The sequence below is a fragment of the Panulirus ornatus genome, chromosome 7 (assembly GCF_036320965.1).
Source record: "Panulirus ornatus isolate Po-2019 chromosome 7, ASM3632096v1, whole genome shotgun sequence".
NCBI lineage: Eukaryota > Metazoa > Arthropoda > Malacostraca > Decapoda > Palinuridae > Panulirus > Panulirus ornatus.
Window position 1 is genome coordinate 49,349,028 of NC_092230.1, and position 15,804 is coordinate 49,364,831.

General features: G+C 40.3%; 1 protein-coding gene across 9 annotated transcripts in view; it reads right to left on the reverse strand.

Moving 5' to 3' along the window:
• Positions 1-15,804, reverse strand: part of Sap47 (Synapse-associated protein 47kD) — a 237,540-nt gene that overhangs the window by 51,811 nt on the left and 169,925 nt on the right. For all 9 annotated transcript variants that reach the window (XM_071663769.1, XM_071663770.1, XM_071663771.1 and 6 more), the window contains 2 exons: positions 11,259-11,396; positions 8,489-8,628 (listed from right to left, as the gene is read on the reverse strand). In XM_071663769.1, the coding sequence (XP_071519870.1) occupies positions 8,489-8,628; positions 11,259-11,396 (278 nt within the window). The remainder of the gene's footprint in view (positions 1-8,488; positions 8,629-11,258; positions 11,397-15,804) is intronic.

Consider the following 15,804-nt stretch of genomic DNA (forward strand, 5'->3'; position numbering starts at 1 on the left):
AAACATTAACAACAGAGGAGGAAGCAGACCCCACAGGATTCAAACAATCTAAGGGTGCTCAAACATTTAATAATTATCTAATTTAAATTTCTTGCAGTCCATGGTATACTCTAGACACATGGAAGATGTATAATTAGTGGGTTAGGGGTGCGTTGATGAATTGTTATTATGTGACCATGGTTGGTCTGGCAAAATGGTTAATCCAGCAAGGCTTTGGAACCAAGAGTGCCAGAAAATCAGTGGTGTATCTGTAGTACTGTGCAAAATGGGGGTTGCGAGTGAGAGAAGCCACTAGAATGTGCTGTGAAGTCAGTGTAGAGTGGTGGCACAGTGGCAGGGTCTGAGGTCTTGGTATGTAAAAGACAGTAGGATATTTTGCTACATTCTGTTGTGGAACAGTATTTCACAGAGTTTGGATACTATAGACAGTGGTGATTTAGGGTGGTAAGAGGTGGGGGAGTTAGGTGGTTCAGAGGGCTCTAAGACTGGCATTATATTAGCAAGTTTCCAAATGTTATGAATTTTGTTGTTTAGCAAGGAGTGGGTAAAGATGTCTGTAAGTGCATGAAATGGAACTGGGCCAAAAGTGTTTTAAGTGAACACTTGATATAATGTCAGTGTATATGGCAGGAGAGTTCTTTAAGGCTTTAACTGCATTGCTTGCATTAATGGGAGTGAAAGGTTAGTGGACAGCTGTTTCTAGAAGGATTTTCTGTTTGTTTTTCATAAATTTCCTGTATAGGGGTTTGCATTAATGGAAGTGAAAGGTTAGTGGACAGCTGTTTCTAGATGGATCTTCTGTATGTTTTTCATAAATTTCTTGTATAGGGGTGAGATTGGTTTGCAGCTGATTTTTGAGCAGCATCTCATGAGTGTTTGTGTATTCTTTGGGAGAGAAGGTGTCACTGAAAAGGAACAGGAGTGCTTCATGAGTGGGGAATGGTTCGGTGCAGTACGGGTGGATTTTCTTTAAGCTGTGCCAAAGTTCGCTGATATGGATTTTATGGTTTATCATGTTAAGGAAGGAGTGCCAGTTTTCAGTTTGTCTTTTAGTGATAAGGTTAGTGATGGCATAATTTCAAGTTTGGATTTGTTCCCTAATTTCTACTGATGGTAAATGGTTCTATGCAAGTTGGTTTCTTTGCTTTATAAGGGATGTCATTGTGGGGAGAAGTTTGGGTTATATCTCTTTTTTTTTTTCTGTTCTAGTGGTATGTGCTTTTCAATGGTTTGGTGGTATATGCTGGTTAAGTATGAGATAGTATCATTTAGAACGATCAGGGCCTACATACAGGAGGGTGAGAGGCATGCAAGGGACAGAGTGAATTGGAAATGGTTTGGTCACATGGAGAGAATGAGTGAGGAGAGATTGACAAAGAGGATATATGTGTCAGAGGTGGAGGGAACGAGAAGTTGGAGACCAAATTAGAGGTGGAAGGATGGAGTGAAAAAGATTTTGAGCGATTGGGGCCTGAACATGCAGGAGGGTGAAAGGCATGCAAGGAATAGAGTGAATTGGAACAAAGTGGTATACTGAGGTGGACATGCTGTCACTGGATTGAACCAGGGCACATGAAGCATCTAGGGTAAACCATGGAAAGTTCTGTGGGGCCCTGGATGTGGAAAGGGAGCTGTGGTTTCGGTACATTATCACATGACACCTAGAGACTGAGTGTGAATGAATGTGGCCTTTGTTGTCTTTTCCTAGCACTACCTTGAGCACATAAGGGTGGAGGGGGTTGATATTTCATGTGTGGCAGGGTGGCGATGGGAATGAATAAAGGCACAGTATGAATTATGTTTTTTTCTTTTTTTTTTTTTGCCGCTGTCTCCCGAGTTTGCGAGGTAGCGCAAGGAAACAGACGAAAGAAATGGCCCAACCCACCCCCATACACATGTATATACATACGTCCACACACGCAAATATACATACCTACACAGCTTTCCATGGTTTACCCCAGACGCTTCACATGCCTTGATTCAATCCACTGACAGCACGTCAACCCCGGTATACCACATCGCTCCAATTCACTCTATTCCTTGCCCCCCTTTCACCCTCCTGCATGTTCAGGCCCCGATCACACAAAATCTTTTTCACTCCATCTTTCCACCTCCAATTTGGTCTCCCTCTTCTCCTCGTTCCCTCCACCTCCAACACATATATCCTCTTGGTCAATCTTTCCTCACTCATTCTCTCCATGTGCCCGAACCATTTCAAAACACCCTCTTCTGCTCTCTCAACCACGCTCTTTTTATTTCCACACATCTCTCTTACCCTTACGTTACTTACTCGATCAAACCACCTCACACCACACATTGTCCTCAAACATCTCATTTCCAGCACATCCATCCTCCTGTGCACAACTCTATCCATAGCCCACGCCTCGCAACCATACAACATTGTTGGAACCACTATTCCTTCAAACATACCCATTTTTGCTTTCCGAGATAATGTTCTCGACTTCCACACATTCTTCAAGGCTCCCAGAATTTTCGCCCCCTCCCCTACCCTATGATCCACTTCCACTTCCATGGTTCCATCCGCTGCCAGATCCACTCCCAGATATCTAAAACACTTCACTTCCTCCAGTTTTTCTCCATTCAAACTCACCTCCCAATTGACTTGACCCTCAACCCTACTGTACCTAATAACCTTGCTCTTATTCACATTTACTCTTAACTTTCTTCTTTCACACACTTTACCAAACTCAGTCACCAGCTTCTGCAGTTTCTCACATGAATCAGCCACCAGCGCTGTATCATCAGCGAACAACAACTGACTCACTTCCCAAGCTCTCTCATCCCCAACAGACTTCATACTTGCCCCTCTTTCCAAAACTCTTGCATTCACCTCCCTAACCACCCCATCCATAAACATATTAAACAACCATGGAGACATCACACACCCCTGCCGCAAACCTACATTCACTGAGAACCAATCACTTTCCTCTCTTCCTACACGTACACATGCCTTACATCCTCGATACAAACTTTTCACTGCTTCTAACAACTTGCCTCCCACACCATATATTCTTAATACCTTCCACAGAGCATCTCTATCAACTCTATCATATGCCTTCTCCAGATCCATAAATGCTACATACAAATCCATTTGCTTTTCTAAGTATTTCTCACATACATTCTTCAAAGCAAACACCTGATCCACACATCCTCTACCACTTCTGAAACCACACTGCTCTTCCCCAATCTGATGCTCTGTACATGCCTTCACCCTCTCAATCAATATCCTCCCATATAATTTACCAGGAATACTCAACAAACTTATACCTCTGTAATTTGAGCACTCACTCTTATCCCCTTTGCCTTTGTACAATGGCACTATGCACGCATTCCGCCAATCCTCAGGCACCTCACCATGAGTCATACATACATTAAATAACCTTACCAACCAGTCAACAATACAGTCACCCCCTTTTTTAATAAATTCCACTGCAATACCATCCAAACCTGCTGCCTTGCCGGCTTTCATCTTCCGCAAAGCTTTTACTACCTCTTCTCTATTTACCAAATCATTTTCCCTAACCCTCTCACTTTGCACACCACCTCGACCAAAACACCCTATATCTGCCACTCTATCATCAAACACATTCAACAAACCTTCAAAATACTCACTCCATCTCCTTCTCACATCACCACTACTTGTTATCACCTCCCCATTTGCGCCCTTCACTGAAGTTCCCATTTGCTCCCTTGTCTTACGCACTTTATTTACCTCCTTCCAGAACATCTTTTTATTCTCCCTAAAATTTAATGATACTCTCTCACCCCAACTCTCATTTGCCCTTTTTTTCACCTCTTGCACCTTTCTCTTGACCTCCTGTCTCTTTCTTTTATACATCTCCCACTCAATTTCATTTTTTCCCTGCAAAAATCGTCCAAATGCCTTTCTCTTCTCTTTCACTAATACTCTTACTTCTTCATCCCACCACTCTGTGTGTGTATATATATGTATACATTGAGATGTATAGGTATGTATATTGCTTGTGTGGACGTGTATGTATATACATGTGCATGTGGGTGGGTTGGGCCATTCTTTCGTCTGTTTCCTTGCGCTACCTTGCTGACGCGGGAGACAGCGACGAAGCAAAATAAATAAATGAATAAATAATATATACATATATACATATATTTTCCAAAAGAAGGAACAGAGAAGGGGACCAGGTGAGGATATTCCCTCAGAGGCCCAGTCCTCTGTTCTTAATGCTACCTTGCTAACGCGGGAAATGGCGAATAGTTTGAAAGAAAGAAAGATATATATATATATATATATATATATATATATATATATAATGTGGCAGTTGAGGGAATAATTGGTATACATGGGGTGTTCAGTGTTGTAAATGGAAATGGTGAAGAGCTTGTAGATTTATGTGCTGAAAAAGGACTGGTGATTGGGAATACCTGGTTTAAAAAGCGAGATATACATAAGTATACGTATGTAAGTAGGAGAGATGGCCAGAGAGCGTTATTGGATTACGTGTTAATTGACAGGCGCGCGAAAGAGAGACTTTTGGATGTTAATGTGCTGAGAGGTGCAACTGGAGGGATGTCTGATCATTATCTTGTGGAGGCTTAGGTGAAGATTTGTATGGGTTTTCAGAAAAGAAGAGTGAATGTTGGGGTGAAGAGGGTGGTGAGAGTAAGTGAGCTTGGGAAGGAGACTTGTGTGAGGAAGTACCAGGAGAGACTGAGTACAGAATGGAAAAAGGTGAGAACAATGGAAGTAAGGGGAGTGGGGGAGGAATGGGATGTATTTAGGGAATCAGTGATGGATTGTGCAAAAGATGCTTGTGGCATGAGAAGAGTGGGAGGTGGGTTGATTAGAAAGGGTAGTGAGTGGTGGGATGAAGAAGTAAGAGTATTAGTGAAAGAGAAGAGAGAGGCATTTGGACGATTTTTGCAGGGAAAAAATGCAATTGAGTGGGAGATGTATAAAAGAAAGAGACAGGAGGTCAAGAGAAAGGTGCAAGAGGTGAAAAAGAGGGCAAATGAGGGTTGGGGTGAGAGAGTATCATTAAATTTTAGGGAGAATAAAAAGATGTTCTGGAAGGAGGTAAATAAAGTGCGTAAGACACGGGAGCAAATGGGAACTTCAGCGAAGGGTGCAAATGGGGAGGTGATAACAAGTAGTGGTGATGTGAGAAGGAGATGGAGTGAGTATTTTGATGGTTTGTTGAATGTATTTGATGATAGAGTGGCAGATATAGTGTGTTTTGGTCGAGGTGGTGTGCAAAGTGAGAGGGTTAGGGAAAATGATTTGGTAAACAGAGAAGAGGTAGTAAAAGCTTTGCGGAAGATGAAAGCCAGCAAGGCAGCAGGTTTGGATGGTATTGCAGTGGAATTTATTAAAAAAGGGGGTGACTGTATTATTGACTGGTTGGTAAGGTTATTTAATGTATGTATGACTCATGGTGAGGTGCCTGAGGATTGGCGGAATGCGTGCATAGTGCCATTGTACAAAGGCAAAGGGGATAAGAGTGAGTGCTCAAATTACAGAGGTATAAGTTTGTTGAGTATTCCTGGTAAATTATAAGGGAGGGTATTGATTGAGAGGGTGAAGGCATGTACAGAGCGTCAGATTGGGGAAGAGCAGTGTGGTTTCAGAAGTGGTAGAGGATGTGTGGATCAGGTGTTTGCTTTGAAGAATGTATATGAGAGATACTTAGAAAAGCAAATGGATTTGTATGTAGCATTTATGGATCTGGAGAAGGCATATGATAGAGTTGATAGAGATCCTCTGTGGAAGGTATTAAGAATATATGGTGTGGGAGGCAAGTTGTTAGAAGCAGTGAAAAGTTTTTATCGAGGATGTAAGGCATGTGTACGTGTAGGAAGAGAGGAAAGTGATTGGTTCTCAGTGAATGTAAGTTTGCGGCAGAGGTGTGTGATGTCTCCATGGTTGTTTAATTTGTTTATGGATGGGGTTGTTAGGGAGGTGAATGCAAGAGTTTTGGAAAGAGGGGCAAGTATGAAGTCTGTTGGGGATGAGAGAGCTTGGGAAGTGAGTCAGTTGTTGTTCGCTGATGATACAGCGCTGGTGGCTGATTCATGTGAGAAACTGCAGAAGCTGGTGACTGAGTTTGGTAAAGTGTGTGAAAGAAGAAAGTTAAGAGTAAATGTGAATAAGAGCAAGGTTATTAGGTACAGTAGGGTTGAGGGTCAAGTCAACTGGGAGGTAAGTTTGAATGGAGAAAAACTGGAGGAAGTAAAGTGTTTTAGATATCTAGGAGTGGATCTGGCAGTGGATGGAACCATGGAAGCAAAAGTGGATCATAGGGTGGGGGAGGGGGCGAAAATTCTGGGGGCCTTGAAGAATGTGTGGAAGTCGAGAACATTATCTCGGAAAGCAAAAATGGGTATGTTTGAAGGAATAGTGGTTCCAACAATGTTGTATGGTTGCGAGGCGTGGGCTATGGATAGAGTGGTGCGCAGGAGGATGGATGTGCTGGAAATGAGATGTTTGAGGACAATGTGTGGTGTGAGGTGGTTTGATCGAGTAAATAACGTAAGGGTAAGAGAGATGTGTGGAAATAAAAAGAGCGTGGTTCAGAGAGCAGAAGAGGGTGTTTTGAAATGGTTTGGGCACATGGAGAGAATGAGTGAGGAAAGATTGACCAAGAGGATATATGTGTCGGAGGTGGAGGGAACGAGGAGAAGAGGGAGACCAAATTGGAGGTGGAAAGATGGAGTGAAAAAGATTTTGTGTGATCGGGGCCTGAACATGCAGGAGGGTGAAAGGAGGGCAAGGAATAGAGTGAATTGGAGCGATGTGGTATACCGGGGTTGACGTGCTGTCAGTGGATTGAATCAGGGCATGTGAAGCGTCTGGGGTAAACCATGGAAAGCTGTGTAGGTATGTATATTTGCGTGTGTGGACGTATGTATATACATGTGTATGGGGGTGGGTTGGGCCATTTCTTTCGTCTGTTTCCTTGCGCTACCTTGCAAACGCGGGAGACAGCGACAAAGCAAAAAAAAAAAATATATATATATATATATATATATATATATATATATATGGATGGGGTTGTTAGGGAGGTAAATGCAAGAGTTTTGGAAAGAGGGGCAAGTATGAAGTCTGTTGGGGATGAGAGAGCTTGGGAAGTGAGTCAGTTGTTGTTCGCTGATGATACAGCGCTGGTGGCGGATTCATGTGAGAAACTGCAGAAGCTGGTGACGGAGTTTGGTAAAGTGTGTGGAAGAAGAAAGTTAAGAGTAAATGTCAATAAGAGCAAGGTTATTAGGTACAGTAGGGTTGAGGGTCAAGTCAATTGGGAGGTGAGTTTGAATGGAGAAAAACTGGAGGAAGTGAAGTGTTTTAGATATCTGGGAGTGGATCTGTCAGCGGATGGAACCATGGAAGCGGAAGTGGATCATAGGGTGGGGGAGGGGGCGAAAATTTTGGGAGCCTTGAAAAATGTGTGGAAGTCGAGAACATTATCCCGGAAAGCAAAAATGGGTATGTTTGAAGGAATAGTAGTTCCAACAATGTTGTATGGTTGCGAGGCGTGGGCTATGGATAGAGTTGTGCGCAGGAGGATGGATGTGCTGGAAATGAGATGTTTGAGGACAATGTGTGGTGTGAGGTGGTTTGATCGAGTAAGTAACGTAAGGGTAAGAGAGATGTGTGGAAATAAAAAGAGCGTGGTTGAGAGAGCAGAAGAGGGTGTTTTGAAATGGTTTGGGCACATGGAGAGAATGAGTGAGGAAAGATTGACCAAGAGGATATATGTGTCGGAGGTGGAGGGAACGAGGAGAAGAGGGAGACCAAATTGGAGGTGGAAAGATGGAGTGAAAAGGATTTTGTGTGATCGGGGCCTGAACATGCAGGAGGGTGAAAGGAGAGCAAGGAATAGAGTGAATTGGAGCGATGTGGTATACAGGGGTTGACGTGCTGTCAGTGGATTGAATCAAGGCATGTGAAGCGTCTGGGGTAAACCATGGAAAGCTGTGTAGGTATGTATATTGCGTGTGTGGACGTGTGTATGTACATGTGTATGGGGGGGGTTGGGCCATTTCTTTCGTCTGTTTCCTTGCGCTACCTCGCAAACGCGGGAGACAGCGACAAAGTATAAAAAAAAAAAAAAAAAAAAAAAAATATATATATATATATATATATATATATATATATATATACACACAAGAATAAAGTGCATATGAACACGCACCTTCATAGAACATACAAACCTCCAACAGCCAGGATCGAACCCGGGGATATTCCCTCAAAGGCCCAGTCCTCTGTTCTTAACGCTACCTCGCTAATGCGGGAAATGGCAAATAGTTTGAAAGAAAAAAGGAATATATATATATATATATATATATATATATATATATATATATATATATATATATATATATATATATATATATATGTGTGTGTCATGGTTGGGGCATACATTTGCCCATGCCATTATAGCTGTGAAATATAAAATATAATAAAAGGTTATACAAACTTTTGGAAACTTACGTTTTAGGCACCAGTTCAAAGCGCATCTTTTCTAGGTTGGGGTCAGCGGCAAGTGTGGCTTGAGCAACGGGGAGGAAGGCCTCTAAATCAAACTCGAAGCTTACACCAGTTGGAGGGCTACGCACAAAATTCCGTCGGTCCTGTAAATGAGTTTTTTTATTGTCTCAACTTCATCCCTTTGGTGTTACTTTAACTGTTTACACTGTACTTAAGAGAAAAATTGACATAAAAATATCCAACTGGACATCTGCTCCTAACACTTGACTGCTTGTGTCCTTTTGCAACTGTGTCAAATACATCATAGAACTATCAACTTCAGGATTAACTGACCTAATTTCTATTCCTGTCCTTTTAATGCTAGTCTAGTGGCTCCATCACTCTAAAAATGATTACCACAGTGAATATGTACATCTGGAATCACATGACGATGATGCATTTGGACTTTCATTTACAATCACTGGGTGAATATGTGATATTTTTCCAGCTATGGTGTAGGCTAATAGATCATATCTATGGGCATTTGGTAGAAGTAAGAATTAGCTAAGACTCTAAACTGAACGATGGAACAAATGAAATATCATATGAAGCATGGATCAGTAGCTTCATAAGGTGTCATATGAAGTGTGTGAAAGGGTTAATCCTTAAGTCATAACCAAAAAAAAAAATCTAAGTATTCTTTTCCCATTAAAGATAATGTCTTTTTTTATACTTCAATAAAAAAAAAGTATGCTTTCTTTTATGTTGGTGTGGGAGGGTGATGGGTGGACAGGAAGGGCCTATACTATGATGATGCTCCTGATCTATGGGAGTAATTGGTGATTAAGTTTTTTCCTGATATAACTGCATGCTATAGACACCTTATCACATTACACAATTCATGAACTTTTTTCAAGGCATACTTCACAATACATAAATGTATTTTTTACATATCTCATATATTTTGAATAATTTTTTGCATCTTACACATGCTTTCTATTTACATAAATAAATGAACAAACAATTTCATACATACCCAAAAATATTAACATTCATACAACAGAATGTGTATTATTATCCTAAAACTAACTACAGTAGTAAGCATGTACAATTGGTATTCATGCTCAGATGACATATGCACTTTTTATGATGTTCTAAGGGACTGATGCATGTATTTTCCCAACTGTGGTTGTAGGTGGCAAGTGACATCCATAACTGATAATAGCAAATATCTGCTGTCTTTTTTTTTTTTATGTTGGAGGCTCCAGTCATGGAAAAAAGTCCATATCACAGCCAAGCCTTCATTGAAATATAGAGAAGTTACTGAATTAGAAAAAGAAGAGACAAGGAAGAGTATTTTTGAATTTTGGAGGAACTGTAAAACCTGTCTTTAAGAATGTGCCAGGTCATAGCAATTGGGAAAGACATGAGAGGGTAGAGAATTGAAAAGCTTCTAGGCATAAGGAGAGAAACATTTATCAAAATGGTCCACCCATGGGATGCCAACAGATCGTTTGACGCAACAGCATGCCAAGTATTGCATAGTCTCACTAGTGGTGGGGGCACAAAAGCAGCTAACTCTTAAAAGGTGAATGTGAACCATACTGCAGCTTTAGGGCATGTGAGTCAAGTTGTAAAGTTATCCTAAGAGAGTTGAAAAGTCAGGCAGCTTCTGACTCAACTCTTTCAAGTAAGGTTGCAGAGCTAGAACCACCCCTATGTGAGAGCAGTACTCCATATAAGAACAGATCAATCCTTTGCATAAATGTAATAACTGCTTGAAAGAAAAGAAACTTCAACATCCAAGCAGGACTCTTAGTTTCTTAAAGGCAGGCTTATCTATTTCCATAATGTGAGGTTTCAAGATAGAGTGTATGTTCAGTTAATACCAAGTATGTTCATCAAGTTATGAGATGGAATTATAGAACAGTAGAAGGAGAAAGTTGTGAGCAATTCTCAATAGAGAGATTGGCAGAAACTGGGTCTTGGAGGCACTGAACTTAACATTTCATCTACTCCACTGAGATATCCAGTTCAAGTAATGTCCCAGTAATGGTATACACACATCAAAAAGTCGAAAAGTTATGAAAGTTCCTGTTTTGCCAGCCACCGCTTATCATTACAACCTGATAAGATCTTTTCAAACCTGAGATTATATTCATCAAGGAAGAATGTTTGAAATGCAATCAGTACTTCAGCGTGTACTATGATGATGGATCAATGATATCAAAGGCATGTCAGAGTTTTACTGCTTAAGTGAAAGAGGTCAAGCAGCTTTTAATTTCACTTGGCAAAATTTAAGAAGTCTATCTTTTTTCACATGGATCTCATATACTTTACCTTCACAATCCTTTTTGTATATACCATGGGACTTCTGCAGGCTTTATTATGCTGTTTCTCCCCTACTGGATGGTTTTTGTTCAATTAAGCTGTATTTGATTCTTTCAATTTCTTGCCTTGCACAGATTATCATGTATTCTTCTCTTCTCTCTTGACATTAAGTTCTTTCATACTCTCATGATAGTTTGCATGTTTTATTTCCTCGATTTTACTTATGAAGTATTTCTCAGTTCTTTCTAACTCTGATTTTAATTTGCTTTCATGGAGACCATACACTACAGCTGTATTCAAGTTTGCATCTATGGATACTTTAAACATTTTCATAATCAGTTTTCTGTCTCTCATGTTGAAAGCTTTCATTAAAACTTCACCTATCAACTGACTCACCAAAGAAAGAATAAAAAGATAAGAGAGAAACAGAGAAACCCCCTGCCATACAAGAAAGGGTACTTACAGTAGAGAGAGCGAGGATCTCCTCCTTCAGACTCTCCTCATCAGGGTAGCCTACCCAGGGCGGTAAGGCCTCACCACCCTTGCCACCCTTGGCCTTGATGAATGCCTCTTGCTCCTTGTTGAACTCACTCAGTAATGTCTGCAACACAAGCAATACAGTCTTTGTTAGTCGTAACCACTAACCAACATAAATCTCTTTGATATTAACAACTCAGCAGTCAAAAATGAAAACAGAAATATTTCATCATAAACTGCCTATTCATTAACCAAACAACAACATTTCAGTGGCACTCAATAGCTTAGAGAATACTACAATTAATATCGAACCTATATAGCACATTATGCTGATACCCATGCTACATGTGACACAGAGTCCTAAAACCTGGTTTGTAAGTGCAGATGTAAAATTAGGTGACATTAGTCCCTGAACTAAGCATGTCCTGCAGAGAGCCATCCATGGAACTGACCAGCTAGCTATAGGTCAAGTTCTGTACATAATACAGGTGTCTAGCTCTTGGGATGTATGGCCCAGTTGTTGTCAGTCCTCTCAGATGAGGGAAACAACCTTAAAAAGATCAATCCCCACAAAATTTCAGTCAGGTGCTGACAGGTGCATGCAGGTAGCAGATGTTCCATGGTTTAGCAAACCTGGTCAGGGTGGGCATGCACTGGTTGAGTGTGTGCTTATCCCTGGGAACTACAAGGCCTCATCAGTCATCATATTTAAACCTTTCACTGCAACAGTCATAATATTCAGGGACACTGTACATGGGAAATTCACAAATGTTTAAAAAGTACCTCCTAAAGATTATTATCATGATTAACTACGCATAAATTTTTGAAAAAGAGTAAAATGATATACGTCACCCTGGTGAAACTTTGTTTACTTCAATGTATCTTTTAATTCAAAGCTTCTCTGCTGCCAGGCATACACAGTTCAGTTAGATGTGTGGTATTTTGTAAGTCTTTCTGTTACAAACAAATATCATTACTAAGAGTTTTCGTCAGTAATACCTATAATCTTGTAAAAAGAGATGCAACTTCAAAAAATTATTACATAACTTGACATCACAGATCTTGTGCAGTATTCCTTAACATCTACACATATACAGACCCACATATGTAAAACTTTTAGGATGCAGTGTCTGGAAACAGTAAATGGATGCCACTACAAGCATTACTGACAGAGGCAATTATTTGAAGAATTAGTAACCTATATGCCCTTGCCAAAGTGAACATGAAAAAATTTCCATGATATATATGCCCTACCCATGGTAAATGAATTAAAAGCAAATAACACCAAAATAAGAACAAACATACTTATGTTTACATATGCTCACATGAATACTGAAAACAATATATACAAGACACTGGTGCATATGTGTTGCAGTCTTCAGGGGTGGGCAGAAGTTTGAATATGTGGTAAACAAAGACATTAGAATGTAGAATAAGTGAGGAGCAAGGGGGTTTTAAGAAGGATAAGGGATGCGTGTCTCAGATTTTTGTGGTGAAATCAACTGTGGAAAAGTATCTAGCAAAATATAAGAAACTGTATGCAGCTTTTATGGATCTGGAAAAAGCGTATAACACAGCTGAGTAAAATACTTTAGGGGATGCGTTACAGATACATAGGGTAGGGGACAACTGTTGGATGGTGTAAGAGCCTTCTATAGTAGAGCAAATACATGAGTAAGAGTGGATGGAGAGTTGAGTGAAAGTTTCGGTATAAACATGGGTGTAAGGCAGGGGTGTGTGATGTCACAATAGCTTTTTAACATTTACATGGGAAGATTGATAAGAGAGGAAAGCAAATCTAGGGAAAAGGGGTGCAGAAATGGAGTGTGGTAAAGAGGTACATTGGCTAGTGACAAGCTTGTTTGCAGATGATGCTGTGTTGTTTGCTGAGAATAAAGAGGAGATGCAGAAAGTTGCAAATGCATTGTATGATGCATGTAAGCGTAGGTGACTGGAGGCAAATGTGAGAAAAAGTAGAGTTATGGTATTTGAAAGGAAATAGAGTGAAAGTAAACATTTTGCAAAACCCTTCAGAGTGAGAGAATAAAGTGTACTAAATTGTCTTATAGATATGGGGGAGGAAAGACTGACAGAGGTAAAAGAACTTAAGTATTTGGGAGCTATCTTGAGTAAGTTTGGTGAAATGGAAGGAAAGATAAAGGAAAGGGCAGTACTAGGTAAAAGAATCCCTGGGTCCCTTAATAGTGTAATGAAGGGCAGAAGTGCAGGTATGGAAATCATGAGAGGATGAAGGGAGAGCACTGTCCTTCTAACCCTGACCTATGTAGCTGAAACATGGACATGGAATGAATCACTGAGGTCGTGAATCCAGGCTGTGGAAATGAGCTAATTGAGAAGAGCATGTGGTATGACTATATGGAGTGAAAAAAGAAATGAGGGGTGTGTATGATGGATTTGTTATGACAGTGAATGCACAGTGAATTAATTTTGGAGTGGGAAAATTGGTGAAACATAATACTTTGAGGTGGTTTGGGCATATGGAAAAAATGCAAGATGAAGAATTTACAATAAGAGTGCATGATAGCACAATTAAAGGAGTTGATGTGAGAGGAAGACCACCTGTGCCATGTAGAAGTAGAGTGGAAGAGTATTGGAGGGAGAAAATGGCAATAAAATGCATGAAATGGTGGATACAAGGGGCATGTTAGGACAGGGGGTAAGTGATGATTCTTCTGCCATGGCCACCCCCTTGATGAGAGTTCCAGAAGAGAATGGGCATCAGAGATATACATAGAAGAATGTGGGTTACATCACCATTGTATGCTCAAGTGAATCAGACTTCCTGTCTTGGTGGAAGCTACTGCCAGCTAGCAAAAGATCACTAACAAGTGATCATGTGCTATTGTCATCCCAATTTTTTTTGTGTCTGCATTAGCCAGCTTTATTGTTTTTCAAAAATATTTACCTAACTAGCCTTCTAGGTACCTGAAAAAGTATTTAAGCAGAACATTTTTTACAGTTTACAAGAGTCACTTAACATTTGTGTGTACTGATCTCTGGTCCCCAATCCTCCACTGAACATTTGAACATATGTTGCACAATAACAGAGATAATGTTAATGGATCTTTCAGCAATCCCTATCTCACAATAATTTGTGAACCTCTTGTTACATCTAACCATTCTGAGGCTTGACCTCTTTGTTTATGACAAGTCAAGCAATTATTTTGCAGATGAAGTAAAACACCATCTGTATCATGACTATAATTTTGCTAGTAATTTTTGATGAGATATTTTATGGAATGTTTCTGGAAAAACGTGTCTGCAGTATGTCTGGACACCTTGGAGAGATGGAAGAATAAGGAGGACAACATGACTCTCCTGCATTTTGTATGCTGCATTAATTATCAGAATCAGTGGATGTATACCATATACATGAGGAGGAAAATATGACTCTCCTGCACCTTGCATGATGCATAAGTTATAAGAACCAGTGGATGTATATGCACAATATACATGAGGAGGATAATAAGACTCTCCTGCATTTTGTATGCTGCACGAGGCATCAAAACCAAAACTGTCATAGTATTAGCTGGCTGGGATTACTAGCAGACAACATGACTGGATGTGTGGGTGGGTGAATGGAAGATGAGGTAGGCAAGGAGGTGGGTGGGGAGGGTGGTGTGTGGGAGGAACACCCGTCCTACTACGGCTACTGCACCTTTAGCAAGAGCTCCCACACACACTAGTTCAGCCACCAGCCCACTCACCACCATTCCACCCACGCCTCCCACCCTAACAAACTGAGTCTTGGCATGATTTTCCCTTTTACAGCTTTCCCTTCTTTCAATTGACCACAGTGTCTCTCAAAAATAGAGAGAGAGAGACAGAAAGAATGTGTTGTAATTACCTTTTTGTACTGCACCAGGAGGGAGTTTTACATTTGAAGGGGCTCCATCTCTTGAACATTCTGTATTATCATACAGCTTCTTCTTTATGTAGTCTGCATAACCATGTCCTCAGTCATCCAATTCAATCTATCCACCTTTCTTACATTATCAAAGTTCTTTTTTAAAAATCTTCTAACAAGTATCTTACTTAATTTTGTTATGTCTTTTAGTAACTCTACCCTTGCATCTCTCAAAGCACTGTTCACTGTCCATGTAATCAATCTGTTTTAAAAACTTAAAGGTTGTGATCAAGCCACCCCTCATTCTTATCTCTTTCATGGTGAGGAATTTTTTTTGTGTAATTACCTACTTGTTCAGTGTGGAGAGGGGATCTTACACTCATGAGTACCAATATCCTGAACATTCTCCACTATCCTACTACTATTCAAACTTCTGTATGCTGCCCAAATTTACCACATCCCCTTTCAGTCCATTCCATTCACATACCACTTTTGTACCATGAGGACTCCTCTACATTCTTTTTAACAAGTTTTTTTCTTGCTAAATTCCAAGTAATGTACTGTGGTCGTCCTATCTCTAAATCTTTCAAGAAACTGTTTACTTGTTTACTTCATCAATCTAATCTAAAAATCCCTTCACTTTTCTCTCTCCCATGGTGAGCAT